The sequence below is a fragment of the Hevea brasiliensis genome, chromosome 14, assembly GCF_030052815.1.
Source record: "Hevea brasiliensis isolate MT/VB/25A 57/8 chromosome 14, ASM3005281v1, whole genome shotgun sequence".
Taxonomy (NCBI): domain Eukaryota; kingdom Viridiplantae; phylum Streptophyta; class Magnoliopsida; order Malpighiales; family Euphorbiaceae; genus Hevea; species Hevea brasiliensis.
In genome coordinates this window covers 11115696-11131810 of record NC_079506.1, presented here as the reverse complement: position 1 = coordinate 11131810, position 16115 = coordinate 11115696, and the positions used below count along the sequence as shown (strand labels likewise).

General features: G+C 33.8%; 5 protein-coding genes across 5 annotated transcripts; 1 reads left to right on the top strand and 4 right to left on the bottom strand.

The window, feature by feature from the left end:
• Window positions 1-1471: 1471 nt before the first annotated feature.
• Window positions 1472-4039, top strand: LOC131172716 (YTH domain-containing protein ECT4-like). Its single transcript, XM_058134233.1, has 6 exons — window positions 1472-1475; window positions 1727-1788; window positions 2321-2507; window positions 2959-3027; window positions 3146-3522; window positions 3662-4039. Exons 1-6 carry the CDS (start codon window positions 1472-1474, stop codon window positions 4037-4039), a joined length of 1077 nt encoding a protein of 358 aa, XP_057990216.1.
• A 1477-nt stretch (window positions 4040-5516) lies between these two features.
• Window positions 5517-6216, bottom strand: LOC131172715 (disease resistance protein TAO1-like; the record flags this gene model as incomplete). Its single annotated transcript, XM_058134232.1, has 2 exons — window positions 5517-6172; window position 6216. Coding segments are annotated over 2 exons (657 nt in total), but the record flags the coding sequence as incomplete, so codon positions are not given.
• LOC131172564 (disease resistance protein RML1B-like) lies at window positions 6149-7114 on the bottom strand. The gene is made up of 2 exons (XM_058133647.1): window positions 6839-7114; window positions 6149-6463 (listed from the first exon to the last, which is right to left on the bottom strand). The coding sequence occupies exons 1-2, from the start codon at window positions 7046-7048 to the stop codon at window positions 6218-6220; spliced, it is 456 nt and encodes a 151-aa protein (XP_057989630.1). The 5' UTR covers window positions 7049-7114; the 3' UTR covers window positions 6149-6217.
• A 39-nt stretch (window positions 7115-7153) lies between these two features.
• On the bottom strand, window positions 7154-9106 carry LOC131172714 (disease resistance protein RUN1-like). Its single transcript, XM_058134231.1, has 2 exons — window positions 8544-9106; window positions 7154-8312 (listed from the first exon to the last, which is right to left on the bottom strand). Exons 1-2 carry the CDS (start codon window positions 9014-9016, stop codon window positions 7154-7156), a joined length of 1632 nt encoding a protein of 543 aa, XP_057990214.1. The 5' UTR covers window positions 9017-9106.
• A 3178-nt stretch (window positions 9107-12284) lies between these two features.
• LOC131172565 (uncharacterized) lies at window positions 12285-13758 on the bottom strand. The gene is made up of 3 exons (XM_058133648.1): window positions 13732-13758; window positions 13154-13555; window positions 12285-12794 (listed from the first exon to the last, which is right to left on the bottom strand). Exons 2-3 carry the CDS (start codon window positions 13322-13324, stop codon window positions 12597-12599), a joined length of 369 nt encoding a protein of 122 aa, XP_057989631.1. The 5' UTR covers window positions 13325-13555; window positions 13732-13758; the 3' UTR covers window positions 12285-12596.
• Window positions 13759-16115: the final 2357 nt, after the last annotated feature.

Sequence of the window (16115 nt, the reverse complement as noted above, 5' to 3'; positions counted from 1 at the left end):
ATCTGACCTGTCCGATCCTTCCATAATTAGACTCTTTTGTTTCCCTCTTCTCCTTCTCGACCTTACTTTCACTGCTTCTTCTTCTTTCCTTCTCTGGAAAACCGCTTTTCTACTCTACTGAAAAGCAGTTTTCCGGACACATCAGATCGGGTCTCTCGGTTTCGTATCAGCCTTGATCCGTCGCTTCTAGGTCCGCTTCCGATTTCTCATTTTTCTTCGTTTTTAGTCCTCTGTTGCTTCCTCTGTAGCGTATGCGTATCAAAGGAAATGAAAAGTTTTAATTTTTTTGCTCTCTATGAGTAGTTTGATTCGGTGACTTCTTTTTTAAAGTTCCATTTTGCAAATTGATATTCTATTTATGTGGACTTGAAGTCATGAAATTTCATTTTCTCGCGATTTCTTTCCAACCAAGCAGATTTCATTCTCTCCCCCCCCCCCCCCCTCTTTAAAAACGAAAAATCTTTGAAAGTTGTTTGTTTTCTGTAAGATATATATTGAATTTCCCACTTTTACTCAAAAAGATCTCTTTTTTTTTTTAAAGTTGAGAATTTGCATTTGATTTTTCTCTCCAGGGATTTTTTTTTATAATTTATATACAAAATTCCATTTTCTGTTTGATTTTTATCTCAAAAGAAAAAAAAACTATCAAAAGATAATAATAAAATAGAATTTTATGCTTTCCATTAATTAATTAATTAATTAATAATAAGAGGAATCTGAATCTCTTTTTTTCCCGTTCTCTGTAAGTTGCCAACGTGTGCCTGGTGCACACTGGATAGCGTGCAACCAGCGTTTTTGCTTTTGAAGATGAGATTTTTTTTAATTTTATTATTAAAAGGAAAACAATAAAATTCAATTTTTATAAGAATAAATATTTTGTTTTATCGACAGGGGTTGAATTAGGTTGGGTTGATATTGTTACTAAAATTATTATTAAAAAAGTTATTTTTAAAATATATTAATTATAAAATATTAAAAAATAATTAAAAATTAAATTTAATTTATTTTAATTATAAAAATATAAAAATAATAAAATAATTTTTTTAAATAATTTTTTAATATTATTTAAAATAATATTTTTATTAAAAAAAAATAATTTCACCCATCAAAATACAATGCTAAATCCTAAGACTTTTGGTATACAAGTACTGGTGCTTTGACTTTGACTAACACTTTTGCTATTTATTTTGTCTCTCTGTTTGCACGTGTTAACTTGGGCTTTTATCGATCGACCATTGCCGCTGGAACAGAACTTGAGAAACGTATCCTCTCTTATTGGGTTTCTTTTCCCCTTTCCCCCTCCTCCTCTTCTTCCCCCTCCTTCCCCAACCCCACCCCACACCCCCCCCACGCCCCCCAACTTTTTAAATATAAAGCTATTATGGGTTCTGTTTTTTAATTTCATTTGTGTTAACTTTTTTTTAACTGAAAATGGGAAAAAAAAATCTGGGTTGTTCATTTTATATTGAAGATGGGTAATAATTATCGTGGATGATCAAGATTTTGATTTTATGGAAAGTAAATTGTTTGGCTTGTTTGATTTATGCCCCTTTCGCCCCTTTCATTCCTTCCTCTTGCTGCTAAAATTGTGTATTGGCTTTGTCCTGTGGAAAAAAAAAAAAAAGAAAAATTCTGTATTGACTGTCTAATGGTGTAGATATTGTTGGCAACTCCATGATTTGTTGGCTAATTGAATAAGTATTGTATTCTTAACTATATAATGCAGCTGAATCTGTTCCTACAGGATTGAAGTCGGAGTCCATTAGGAAATTGGCTGGGTGTGATGTGGTATGTCATATTAATCTATGTTGCTTTTGTTTTCTTCCTTGTGCATAATTGCTTGGAAAAATGGCGTTATGAAGGTGAAAAGGCTTGGTTTTAATTTATTGTGGATTCCTATCTTTCTTGTAGTTGTGCCAACTTTCACTTTGCGGTTTGGTGTATGGTATGCATTGGATTACTGAGAATTATAAAACACTAAAAGGTCAAGGAAATATGTTTTTGGTCATTATAACATAAGTTCAAGAATATGATCTATTTGTGTGAGTACCATGAGATCCATTCTTCTTGTTTAAAAGGATTGCTAGTGTTTTATTTAAATTTTTTGGATCTTAGATTTTTGTGGCTCTGTATGTGTATCTCTAGGCATCCACATTGCACAAATTTATTCTGTGCATGGTAGATGGTTATTTTAACAACAAACTTAATGCTTAGTAGAACAAGATTAGATGGTTATTTTAAGAACAAACTTACTTAATGCTTAGTAGAACAAGATTATCTTTTTATTATCTTATTTTCCTTTGTATGTCTTTGTTTTCAGGCTTCTGGAAAAGATGGATTACCATGTGGCTCAACATCATTCAGTTGCTTTTCACGGGATGCTACTTCTAATACCAAAGGTGAAGTAGATGGTAATTCTGGTATCAAAGGGGAGACTGACCAAGAGTCTGTTGGAGACCTTGGTATTTACAATCCACCAACTAGTAGTTACAATTATTACTACCCAGGTGGGATATTGAGATGGTTATATATTCTTCTTATATATAATCTTTTGGAGTTGTGATAAAGTCAATTAAATGGAATGCCATAATCTTAGTTAAAAGTACTCATATAATAGGTTTTCAGTAAAGTTGAGACTTGAGATGTTTGGTAATATACTCCTCAATGTATTGCATAGGATGATGTTAATCGGCCTTGTGATTAAGTACTCATATTTCTTAGTTGACTTCCATATAGTCAGAATCATTTTTTAGGCTAATGGTGCAATCATTTGAAAAATGAAAAGATAATACTTTAGCACGTCTTCAAGCATGATAATTTTGAAAATATTAAGTTACTTTACTTTGCTTCAATTAAAGATTTTTTTTTTTTCAGTTTGATTTGCAGCTCTGAAGTTTATAATTTGAGAATTAGATTAATTTATGGTATATTATTTCTTAAACTTACTCTTTGTTGCAGAGTATAATGGATCCTTCACACAATTGGATGATCATGGTTATTTTCAAGCAGATGGATCTCATATGGTATGTTCTTCTGACGTATACTTTCATTTCTATTTGCAAAAATTAGGCAAAACTATGTCTCGTTCTGCTTGGCTGATAAGGGTAGTTTTGTATAATTGTGTCTTGTTGATAATTGATACTAGTGTATCGGTTGATCACATCAGGGATGCAATCAGACAATGGATCACTAGTCTATTATTTACCTGGCTATAATCCATATGCTTCTGGGGCAGTGGTTGGGGTAGATGGGCAAAGTGTTGGTCAACAAGCATATTTTTCTTCACCTGGATACCTTCCACATCCTGTTTTCTATGGATCAGAAGCCATGCCTTGCTATTCATGGGATTCAGTATATTTTAGTGATGTCTCAAATGGCAATACTGGTTCTCAAAATGGAAAATATGGATCAGCTTCTACTTTTGCCAAGTCCAGTGGTTTTAACTCTATGAAGTCTAACGACAATACTGCTGGCAAATCCTCTAAGTCTACAAATACACAAGCAATCAGACCTTTAAACAAGGTATGAAATATTCTTACTTTTTATGTCTATATCTTTAAACTTTCCCAAAAAGAATTGATTTTGAAGTTTGTTGTGCTTGTTGGTCATCACTAGTCTTGAGTTTTGAGTGTTTTTGCTGATTTAACTTTTTTTGTTACAGGTGTCTGCATTGGGTTCTGATTTCTCAGCAGGTCTCTCGAAAGGATACCATCCTGTAGGAAATTTGCCTCCTTTTTCTATCCAAAAACATGGTCCATTCCCGCATAATTGTCCTATGAACTATAGACAGAACGGAAGGATATGGAATGGAAATGATAGAAATAAATCTGGAGACAGATTCTATAAAAACAGTGATTTTGAAACCTCAAATGAACTAACTTCTGGTCCTAGGGGCTCTAACAAATTTCCTTCTCTGGAGACTGCTGTCAAGGAAGACTTGGGAATCACTGTACAAAGAGATCAGTATAACAAACCAGATTTTGAAACTAAGTACGCAGATGCTAAGTTCTATGTTATCAAATCTTACAATGAAAGATGACATTCATAAGAGCATTAAATATGATGTATGGGCAAGCACTCCAAATGGCAATAAGAAGTTAGATGCAGCATTCTGTGAAGCAGAACAGAGATCTTGAAAATAATGGTAGGCGGCCTGTAACTTATAGCAGAGACACTCAAGAGGTATCTCCTTTGCTTTAGAACTCAATTGTCTTCTGATGTTTCCGTTGTGAAAACCAGTCTGCTCTACATTTACATCTTCTAATTTGTTATATTATATTTTAAGAAATATGGCTAGAACTAAATACATATTGATTGTCGAAAATTGTGTTTACTTCATGGTAGTACTGCTTTACAATGAATATTTGTTATACCTGACCTTGTCATGTTGGGAATGGAGCAGAAATATTTTTAAGTTCATGTTAACCTCAAAAAAAAAAAAAAAAAAAAAAACTACTCTCTATTTTTGAAGTTCGTGGTTTTGAGAAAAGACCTGTTCTCTTACACAACAGCTTCTATTTGTGGAAGTCTTCTGCAATATGCTGTGCATATGGTTCCCCTGCATTAAAAACTCAACTTAGCAGAGTATGTTGCCATTTTTCTGTTATTTTCAGTGGTTGTACTATACAATTTAGGCTTGATATTTCAATATATCTGGCAAAAGATGCTGCTAGAATAGAAACTTGTGCATGGTGGCCTCTGTTCTTGTTGAATATATTAAAGGTTGGATTGACACGATTTGTTATAATAATTTGCGGATTGGACTTTAGCAAGGTTTGGAAATGCTGAATATATTTAAGAGTTATTCAGCTAAGACCTCATTGTTAGATGACTTCAATTTCTATGAAAATCGAGAGAAATCTCTACACACTAAAAAGAACAATAAGCCTACGACTTTGCAAATGGAGATACACGAAAATGGTGAGTTTCTGCAAGTTCACTCTCGAAAACTAGTCTTATAGTTTTGTCTTCCAATATTTGAAGAAGTGATTGGCATTCCTAGTCATCTTGATGCTTTTCATTTCTGCTTCTCCTTTTATCTCTACGATATATAGGATGGACCCCACACTCCATAATTTCCGGCCAGAGATGGTTATCGATGAAGCAAAATGAGGCCTTAACGAAAAACTCTTCATCAAAACGTGTCCTCAATCCATTGAATGAAAGCAACATGTGTGATGAGTCCGAACTATACGGACCTGCATTCCAATTCGCAACGACCTTATCGCTATATAAGTTGAACGCATTACGTTCCCGCCTATTTCCAGATTCCCATATGAAATCCACTTCAAATCGAGGAAAATGAATAAAACGGCTGGGACGAAGAACAACGCAGAAAGAGAAGGCAATTAAGTGACGAAGGTCAAGTTTGAAGGAAAGCGAGGATCCTTTATTCTTATACCTCATCCTTTCTGGCACTTCACCTCCTGCCATCAATAATGTAACTTTCGACCCAACAGTGCGCTTCAAAAACATCCTCCATTACTTTCTTATTCAATTTGACGCAACTACTAAAATTAAGAAATTTGCAATCTTGATTCACTTTTATGTGCTTCTTCATTTTCATGTTCACTTCTATCCGCTTCTTCATTTTCATCATCATGTTCTAAGAAATTGAAAGAAATTGATGCAGATTCCAGAGAGCGGCAATCATTTGCACGTAATAATTCTAAGCATGATGGAAGCCCTGGTAAACTTTTAAGTCTCTCGCAACTTCTTAAATTAAGTCGTTTCAACTTCGAAAGTTGTTTGATGCTTTCAGGAAGACTTGCTAAATTTGAGCAATTCGGGAGAAATAACTTTTCAAGACATTTCAACTCGCCTATGCTGCTTGGAATAGTCATGAGTCTTGAACATTCAGCTAGATGAAGTTCTTCAAGACGTTTCAAATTGCCAATGCTGCTTGGAAGACTCTCGAGTGCTGTACACCGATCCAAGGACAATATGACAAGTTGACACGGAATCTCTGGACAATCTTTGATTTTATTGGATCCAGTTAAATAAAGTTCAGTAAGCTTGCTCAGATTTTGAAGAGAGGGAATTTCAACCAAACTCCAACATCCTTTCAAATATAGAAACTCGAGATTTGGGGCAATACTAGACAGGTTCGGAATCCTGATCAGGTCATTAGAGTAGCTGAGGTCCATTAATTTCAAATTTCCAAGAGGCTGTAATTAAATAGAAAAATATCAATAAATTAGAAGATACAAATTAACTTCTATAAAATGTATCTAAAATTTATAAACTGTACCTTATCTCCTCCATTCCACAGTTGTATGAGTTTGCTCCCACGCATTCGAAGTTCTACAAGATTACTTAGATTTTGAAGAGAGGGAATTTCAACCAAACTCTTACAGCCATTTAAATATAAAAACTCGAGATTTGGGGCAATACTTGACAAGTCCGGAATCCTGATCAGGTTACAAGAGTCGCTAAGGTCCATCAATTTCAAACTTCCAAGAGGCTGTAATTAAATAGAAAAATATCAATAAATTAGAAGATACAAATTAACTTCTATAAAATGTATCTAAAATTTATAAACTGTACCTTATCTCCTCCATTCCACAGTTGTATGAGTTTGCTCCCACGCATTCGAAGTTCTACAAGATTACTTAGATTTTGAAGAGAGGGAATTTTAACCAAACTCTTACAGCCATTTAAATATAAAAACTCGAGATTTGGGGCAATACTTGACAAGTCCTAATCTGATCAAAGTTACGAGTCGATAATGTCCATCAATTTAAAACTTCCAAGAGGCTGTAATTAAATAGAAAAATATCAATAAATTAGAAGATATAAATTAACTTTATAAAATATAGCTAAAATATATAAATTGTACCTTATCTCCTCCATTCCACAGTTGTATGAGATTGCTAGAAGGCATGTGAAGTTCTACAAGATTCTTTGGCCAAAAATTTAATGGCAAAGATTCCAGAGGATAATAATCCCAGTAAAGACATCTTAGTGCTTGTGCACAAAATTCAAAGTTCTCAGGAAGGAGCACTTTGTTCGGCATTGCACATACTTCGATGAATCTAAGATTGCACATCTTCGCAAAGGCCGTGGCACTTAGCTTCAAAATACCTCTCTCACCCGGCCAAAACGATATGGCCTCAACATTTTCGGTTCCCTAGTAAAATAACAGCAAAAAGGATTATTGATTAATACTTAACTCGTCACGAGATCTACAATTCTTACAAAATTCAAATATGATAATGATCAAAGCTTCATTGATTAATTTGGTCCTTACCGTCTCTGTTGTCAATACATGATCAATATCTTCATAATACCACAACCTGCTGCGTCCGCCAGGCTGTTTGCATTCCTCATTAACAATATCCTTGCCCATTTGCTCTAGCAAGTCATGCATATCTACCCTATTGTTTGAAATAGTTATCAGAGACTTCTCAATTAGACGAGGTATTCCACTTTCTGGATAGAAACCAAATGCTTTTAATTTTCTCTTGACATGATCTTTATTTTCACCTTTGAAGAAACATGCAATGTCAAGAAATATTTCATGTTCATTCTTTTCTAGCCCATCATAACTTCTTTTCAAAACATCTTCAATTTTTTTAAGAGATTTGCCTTTCAATTTTTCCAATTCGCTTTCCCATTCTTCTATCGTCCTACGAAATAAATGAGATCCCAAAACTTTAAGAGCTAGTGGATTGCCTCCAGCATAGATTGTGGCCTTCTTTGATAGCTCCTTATATTCTTCCTTGGGACGATTTTGCTCGAAGGCATGTAAGCTAAAGAGTTCCAGACCTTGAGAATCAATTAACTTCTCAACCTCATATATGCCTTCTTCTGATAAACCAAGTGAATTTCTACTAGTTATGATGATTCTACTTCCCTCACCATACAAATCACACTCTCCTGCTAAATCTTTTAAATGGTTTCGATCCTCTACATCATCAAAAACAATCAATACCTTCTTACTCTTAAGCCTTCTCCTAGTAGAATAATTCAAACTGTCTACATGTTTGTCCCTTAATAATTGTTGAATGATTTTGACTCGCACTGAATTTGATGATTGCTTTGTCATTGTTTTCCTAACATTTTCAACGAAACAATGACCATCAAATTTATTCTTGTTTCGATGAAGTACTTCTTGTGCAATAGTTGTTTTACCAATGCCTCCCATCCCCCAAATTCCAACAATCTGCTTCTCATTTAACAACCGTTCCACTTCTTCCACACGCAGTTTAATTCCAATCAAGTTGAGATCATAAGAATCATCACCTTTAGACATATCACTAAATTTTTTCAGAACATCATTGACAATTCCCTCAACCAATTTGGCCTCATATCTAGTCACATGTGAACAACAAACACTAGTAAGTAATGGTAGACTTACACTTCTAAGTAAACAGTAATATATAATTACTATGTTTTCCGTATAAGTGCTGTCTATGTTTGAATTGGTGCTTTGTGTTAAGATTAATGTACTCGGTTAAAAATTTCTAAATTTTGATTCCCTTCCCTTAAATTGAAAACTAGAAAAACTACAGTAAAGAGTAATTAAAAAGTAATATACTTACTTGATTTCCTGTAAATCCCATCCTGCAAAGTTGCTTACTTCCATCAAAGCACGCTTCCAGCTGTCCACCTTCTGTGAATTGCCTTTTTCTCCATGCATAGCAAGTGCCTTCCCGAAATTCCCTGTCAGGTCTTGAACCTCAGTGGGATCTACTTTGTAAAAAACTGGTAGGACTATTTGTCCTGATTCTTCCCTGCATTTAAGTATCTCAACAAGCTCATCCAAGCACCATGCAGAATCTGCATAATTTTCAGAGAAAATGACTATTGAGACACTGGATTCTTGGATTATTTTCAAGAGAGCTGGTGAGATCTCTTCTCCTTTACGAAGTTCTTCATCCAAGAAGGCATTGATTTGCTTTCGCTGCAAAGCTTCAAAGAGATGGGAGAGAATACCATAACGGGTATCTTTGCCTCTAAAACTAATAAAAACATCGTACTTGCAGGGAGGGGCTGATGAAGATGTAGAAGCCATGATAACTGAGTTTGAAGAAGGTAGAGAAAGCAAAATACTAGAGATGAATATTTGGGTAATCTAGTCTGATACAAGAAATTTATGAACAAATGAAGAAATAAAGGAAGAATGAAAAAAAGAAAGAGGATGAAGATGGCCAGAAACACCATAATATTCTTCTAGGAAGGAACATATTACTAATGGACAAAAAGGAATGACTAGCATTTAGTCAACAAAGTACGTTTAAGGGGTAATTTTTATAGTTGTATTTGAATTTTGCCCCATATTTTATTTTTGTTTTTTAATTTTAAATTTTTTATTAAAAAATTCTTAAATTTTAATTTTGTTTAAGAAAATTCCTCTAATATGTAATAGTGAATTTTTAAATTAAAAATTTACTCTAAACTATAGTATATGATATCTATAAATATAGTTTCAGTATAGTAAATTTTTAAATTAAAAATGTACTCTAAACTATAGTATATGATATCTATAAATATAGTTTCAGTACTTTTCATTGATGGATAAATTCTCTTATTTTAAAGAAAATAAATCATTATGATGGTATTGATATTTTTATAATAAAGTCCAAGTAATTTTTGAAATGGCTGATTTTTTTTTTTAGTTGAATGTGAAAGGATAAGGTGTAAAAAGATAATTTCATTTTTTTCATTTTAAAAACCTACTATCTTAGGTTTATATAACAGGTTAAAGGAATTTTAGTGAAACAAAATTAATCTTTAAGGATTTTTTTATTAATAAATTAAAATTAAGAGACGAAAGTGAAATATAGAACAAAATTCAAGATGAATTATAAAAATTATCCAAGAAGGGCCTTGTGCAAGTGACTTTGAACAAGCTACAGAGAGCAAAATAATATTAGAGATGAATATTTGGGTAAACTAAAAAGTCTGATACAAGAAATTTATGAACAAATGAAGAAGTAAAGGAAGAATGAAAAAAAGAAAGAGGATGAAGATGGCCAGAAACACCATAATATTCTTCTAGGAAGGAACATATTTCTAATGGACAACATGAAACGATTAGCATTTAGTCCACAAACTCATGTAAATTGGAATTATATATTAACAAAATTACATGGAAAAAGGTGCAATCCTCCGCGACTGCACAGTTGTAAATACAATTACTATACAAACACTGCTAAATACAACACAGAACACAACCACGGTGTCAACCTAAATAGTCTCAACAAAACAGACCTTTCAAGGTTCAAACAACCCAACAAGCCATTATCTGGTGCCGTCAAAAAATGCACTTGATCCCAGTGTTAGATTGAGTTCTTTCTCCTGAATGAGAGCACCAAAATTTTCAATGCTTATTACTGAACTTTGATTCAAGATTGAATTTGCGTCCCCTGTAATAGAAAATTGAAACCAACTGTAGGAAGGTCATGTTTAGAATAAAATGTAAATTACCTACGTGTTTAGAAAACAGAAAAATGAGAAAATGGCCAACTACTGATTTGGGAAATTCATACAGCCTAATTGCTTCTATGGAAATTATTCCTCATTTGAGAATGAACATTGTCCTGCTTGTCAGGGCCCAAGGCATCAATTGGCAATTGATTGCCATTACATAGTTAGCAACCGATTCTGAATCGATAGCTAAATTGTAGTCTTTTTTTAATTGGCTCTATAATTTGCAACCGATTCGCAATCGATTGCTATTAGCAACTGATTTCTGTAACCAACTAAAATCAATTTAGTAACTGTTTTTGCAACCGATTGTGAATTGATTGCTAAATTTAGAGGCAAAAATATCATCTATTTTTTCGAAAATCCATTTTTTTTTCCCAATGAATTTACGAATCAATTGCTAAATTTAGAGGGAGAGATACCACCAATTTTTAAAAAATTAGCAACCAATTCTAAAATCATTTGCCAATTTATTTATATAAATTAATTAATACCAGTCTCATTGTAATCGACTAAATCGGTTACTAAAGTAATTAGCAATCACTTTTAATGGTTTTGCAACCAATTCAGTTGGTTGCTAACCATTTTTCTTTTTAGTGAGCATTTTTCAATGATGTATGTAGACGCATTAAAATTATAAAAATTTAATGAAATTTGTCCAAAATTTATATTTCAAATTTTAAATTTTATTTTAATAATTGCTTTAAAATTATTTTTATATATTTTAAAACTATTTTGAACGTCTGACATTATTTTAAAAATTTTTGAGATTTAATTTATGTCTAAAAGCATAGCAAAAAAGTAAGAACTACTTAAAATGAGATGAAAATTACGCACCAAACGACGTGCTTATTTACCCTGGTTGTATTAAACAAGTAAGTGGAAGAATTTAGAAAAATAATGCTAATGTTATTTTGATTCAGGACAATACCATCGCGGGACTGGAGGGTATTTGTTTCTCTAGTTTTTCAGAGAGAGGATTTCTTTGTGTGTGTTGCTCCTTCTCGAGTCCAAGTCCTTGCTTGTCTCAGTCGTTCCAGGCTTTCCCGTGCCCTTCCTAGGCAAGGGAAGGCTCTTCTCCGACCCAGGGTGTGGGACACTCCCTCCCTACTTCTGGATTGGGCTGCAAATATCTTCTCTTTTCGTTTTGTTGTAGATTACATGTTGTTTTGTCATTGGTTTTTTACACTAAACCTGCGTTGGTGTGTTTTCCATTGGCTTAAGCCCGCAATCGGCTTAGTCTAGTATTTCGATTAGCCCCACGGGAGGCTGCCTTCTATTGCTGAACGTCAAGGGTCCTATAGCCAACACGATCTGATGATCTAACCCCCAAGGCAAAGTTGCCATTTGAGTTTTGCTTATCAACTCTTTCTGCTAATCACCGAGTGAAGATGTGATTTCATTGTCTTGAGGCCCTTGTGCTATCTCTAGAAGATTAATATTAATGGATAGTGACTTGAATTACGTCTATTACTTGATCAAAATGCCCTTTTATCCCTTCTTCCAGCTTCCCAAGTTAACCCCCTTTTTTTTACTTCGCCATGTGGGCCTGCAAGCCGATAGACAAGTGTCTATTCTAGAAAAAAAAAAACAAAATCTAACCAAGCTTGGAATGTTCGCAATTGTAACTTTGGTTTCAGCGCATGAAGGCTTCTACCATATTTTTAAATTAATCCTTGTGGGAGATTGTTAGGATTTTGTGCTTGACACCCTCAGAAACCCAATGTCCCTGAACATAATTTCCTAGGCTTCCACCTTAAATGCTGCTGTTCATTTAGAAATGAAAAGAAATAGATGTGTGGAAATAAAAAGGATCAACTATTTACAGTTTTACGAGTGATTGTTTCCTGCAATAACACACTAAAAAATCTTAGCTCAATATTAAATCATTACAGTTACCAAGTGTATTCACAACAAGAAATACCAGTGTATCTTCCCACATACCCAAAAGGTCACAACAAATGCTGACTAGGGATTGTAAATCAAGACCATACCAAAGCAAATTACCATTCTCAGATGAGAAGAGCCACCAACTACCAGACATTCCATTTGTGTGCAAGCATTTATGTCAAACATGCCACACTATAACATTATATTTGATCCAGGCGAAGCATAAGATTGATTCAGATCCTTTGTAGGGGCAATCTGAAGTAATCAAAACGTACCTACTTCATCAAAATTTCAATAGCAGCATCAATACAACTTCTACGACGGGAACCTTCACGCTGAACCAGTGCGCGAGGTCCACTCCAGACATATTTATGGTTGCCAGGGAAGAGAGTTCTGCACACATTTAGAAGCAAAGGATTTTCAGAATGGAACTTCTGAAACATTATAGCCTTCTGCTCTCCTTCTTGTGATTCCTGTAACCGTGTAAAATAATGGAGTCAGTGTACCAGATAAAAAACCTAACATCATAGAAATGTATTGTGAGCATTTTTTGCACGAGAAATAATGTTATGCCTGCTGTAAAATTGGGGGAAAAGAATATCAAATTATCAATTTTAAATATTTTTGATTTTATCAATTTTGCCCTTAACATTTAGGATTGATTTCAATTTTAGCAATCTTGTTAATAGGTCTCCAAAGGTGTGTGTACATCTTCCAATGTGGCATGGTGACATGGATGAATTAATATTATTTTATTGAGAAAATGTCTAATGACAAACTTGGTTTACAAGCCCACACATAAACATCACATTAAATTTATTAAGGGAATTACCTTATTCTTATTTTGCTGAACTTTTTGAGTTTCTTCCTCATGTTGCCCTATTGCATGTCCCTTCTCGATATGCATTTGGTCCACTGCACCTGCATTCCCTGCTAGTCCAGGCTGAGATTGTTGACTAGGCTTCTCTCCTGATCTATCAGCAAACTCTGATTGATCTGACATTTCAACCTACCCTTTCTTTTGAATCTCTATCTCATTCTCCTCCTCTTCCTCTTCATCATCGTCTTCCTCTGCCTCCTCATGCTTCTCCTTAACAGGGCTCTACAGATGCTCACTATCCCCCATTTTCACCCGTCCCTTTTCTTCCACCTCAGCATCTGCATCTGGATCTATTGATTCGCCCATATTTGATGATGAATCTTCATCTCCTGGACTTTCTATAAGTGAACATCCCTTCAAAAGTGTGTGTGTGTGTGTGTGAGAGAGAGAGAGAGAGAGAGAGAACAAACAAGTATTATTATTATTATTATTATTATTTTCACTTCACAACATGAAATTTTAATATTATTCTTTTTGTAACAAATAAGCAAAGAGAAGAATACTACAAAGGGAACCAAGGTGGTGCCAACCTTATTACGTTTGGAAAATTATTTACATTATCTTTTTATGAGCAAAATTCCAGAGACATTGACTAATATAATTAAACTAGCTGGTTTTCCACTAAGGTTCCATCTGTAACCACCAACACATATCGGTAAATTTAAGAAATATTGGGTATGTAACCAAGATCTTGTCAAATCGGATATTGTTATAAACCACATATTATCAAACCAACTTTACCAACTTTGTAACGCCCACACCCTTGTATTAGCTTGAATAATAACATTTATAATACAATAAGCGTTGAAATTTGACGGAAAGACTAGCATACTCTAGTAAGTCTAAGAACCTATTTGGCATTACTGTTGAAACGGTTGTTGGAAAAATTATTTTTTTAAATATATTAGTTAGAAAGTGTTAAAAAATAGTTAAAAATTAAATTTAATTAATTTTAACCACTAAAACACTAAAATAATAAAATAATTTTTTCTAAACTATTTTTTTTTAATAGCATCTAGAATGATATTTTTATTTAGAAAAATAATTTCAGGTTCTAGATTACTCTGAAACTCAATACTAAACGGGTGTTAAGAAAAGAGAGAGGGAAATATAATAATAATAATAATAATAATAATAATAATAATAATGGGGGGAGATATTTAAATAAGAATTAATTAAAAATAATAATAATAATAAATTAAGAAAGATCTAGACTCTTTTTAGGCAAAAAGAAAGTGCTGAAAAAAAACAAAAAAATGCTAAGACATCTTCACAATTCATCATCGATTCTTTATTTCCTCATCTGCCACTCTTCTTGGCCCTCACTCCAAACTCCAGCCCAGCAGCATCAACCCTCACCCCTCAGTTCCTTCCTCCATGGCATCGTCTCATCGCATCTTATCAACTGCTGCTCCACCTCAGGTCATCGTCGTGGCATCACATTGCATGAAGGAATCGAGTTGTGACTTTACTGACTTAACACAAGAGAGAGAGAGAGAGAGAGAGAGAGAGAGAGATGTGGAATCAATGATTGATAATAGGGAAAGAAGTGATCCAGTTGTTCTCCAACCCAGTAGAGAAGCAAAGCAAGGCAACTGTGAATTAGTGGGGAAGGAAAGTCGAATATTTGGGAACAGAACTTGAAGGTTCCAAATTCATAAAGCTTCAATGAAATTCAACATGTGGAGGCTGCCATTAAGGTCTGTTGAGCCTCTTATTTTCAGCACCATCACTAGATAGTCTATTTGTTGGAGATAAGCGAAGCACAGACACCAGCAGTAACCAGGTTATATTTCTTTCTTGTATTTTTCCGTTTTCATTTGTTGATGCCCGAGTATAATAGCTCTGAATTAAATTAATAAGTCATTAGAATTGTTACTCATTCTTTCATGCTATTGAAATGTTAAAAAGATGACATGATTTGTGTCTAACTAATCAATCAATTAGTAGAGTATGAAATTTTAGTATGAGAAATTGGGGATTGATGATTTTTTTTAAAAAACAAAATTTGTTACTCTGCTGATAATGCAATATCTATCAATGACCTATATGTGAAGAGTTAGGCTAGGTGGAGGAATTTATGCATTAAAAGAGATTTTGAGGTGGAACAAGATTTATTTTCTAAGCCTGTTTAATCTGCCACTTCATAATAATAATAAAAAAAATGATTTAACAACTACTTGCATTTGTTTATATATATATATATATATATATATATATATATATATATATATATATATATATATATATATATATATTTTCCTTGTTAGTTATATAACATGAAATGGTGGATTGGTTATGACAAACTTAATATCTACTTGATCAACGAAGTTTGAAAATGGATACCATTCATTAGTAAAAAAATATAGACACACCTCTTGCTTCAACTCATGAGCATGTTTGTTATCAGCGCCTCCAATCTTACCGCTAGCAAGTCCAGCATTCTCCTCACGCTCTCTTCTACGGCACTTTAGAACACATACGGCGCATAGGCAATCAAGTTATGGCGCTTTCTGCAAATTAGAACTAGCTATGTCATTTAAAGCAAAGAAAGATTATGATACAACATTTTGTGCAATCTAAGACACTGTCTAACATGTGAGAACAAAGAAAAAGCAGGGTGCACTGACACATGGGCCACATGGAGTCTGTTTGATGTTTACATTAGATTTTATCCAAGTTTTAACACCAGTTAACAACTGGACCACACTGAATAAATTTCACAACTATAAGATTTAATCATCCAAAATATCTCACAGGACCAGCAGAAAATTGAGCATGAAAACAACAAAAGAAAGATGAAAAAATTGTCCTCTGCTACTTGTATGACCATTCATCATTTCCTGCTGGATTCATCTGCTGCCAATGTAGATTTACCAAATAACCTCAATGAGACGTCTAAAAGTTGGATATT

Bases quoted from the DNA above. Each gene is read 5' to 3' on its own strand.
- LOC131172714 (XM_058134231.1), bottom strand. From the start codon at position 9,016: ATGGCTTCTACATCTTCATCAGCCCCTCCCTGCAAGTACGATGTTTTT. The intron at 8,313-8,543 runs GTAAGTATATTA...ACATGTGACTAG, and splicing joins TGGGATTTACAGGAAATCAA to ATATGAGGCCAAATTGGTTG.
- LOC131172564 (XM_058133647.1), bottom strand. From the start codon at position 7,048: ATGTGCAATCTTAGATTCATCGAAGTATGTGCAATGCCGAACAAAGTG. The intron at 6,464-6,838 runs GTACAATTTATA...ATTTAATTACAG, and splicing joins TGTGGAATGGAGGAGATAAG to CCTCTTGGAAGTTTGAAATT.
- LOC131172716 (XM_058134233.1), top strand. The intron at 1,789-2,320 runs GTATGTCATATT...CTTTGTTTTCAG, and splicing joins AATTGGCTGGGTGTGATGTG to GCTTCTGGAAAAGATGGATT. The intron at 3,028-3,145 runs GTTCTTCTGACG...AATTGATACTAG, and splicing joins AGATGGATCTCATATGGTAT to TGTATCGGTTGATCACATCA.
- LOC131172565 (XM_058133648.1), bottom strand. From the start codon at position 13,324: ATGTCAGATCAATCAGAGTTTGCTGATAGATCAGGAGAGAAGCCTAGT. The intron at 12,795-13,153 runs GTAATTCCCTTA...ACACGGTTACAG, and splicing joins TTCAGCAAAATAAGAATAAG to GAATCACAAGAAGGAGAGCA.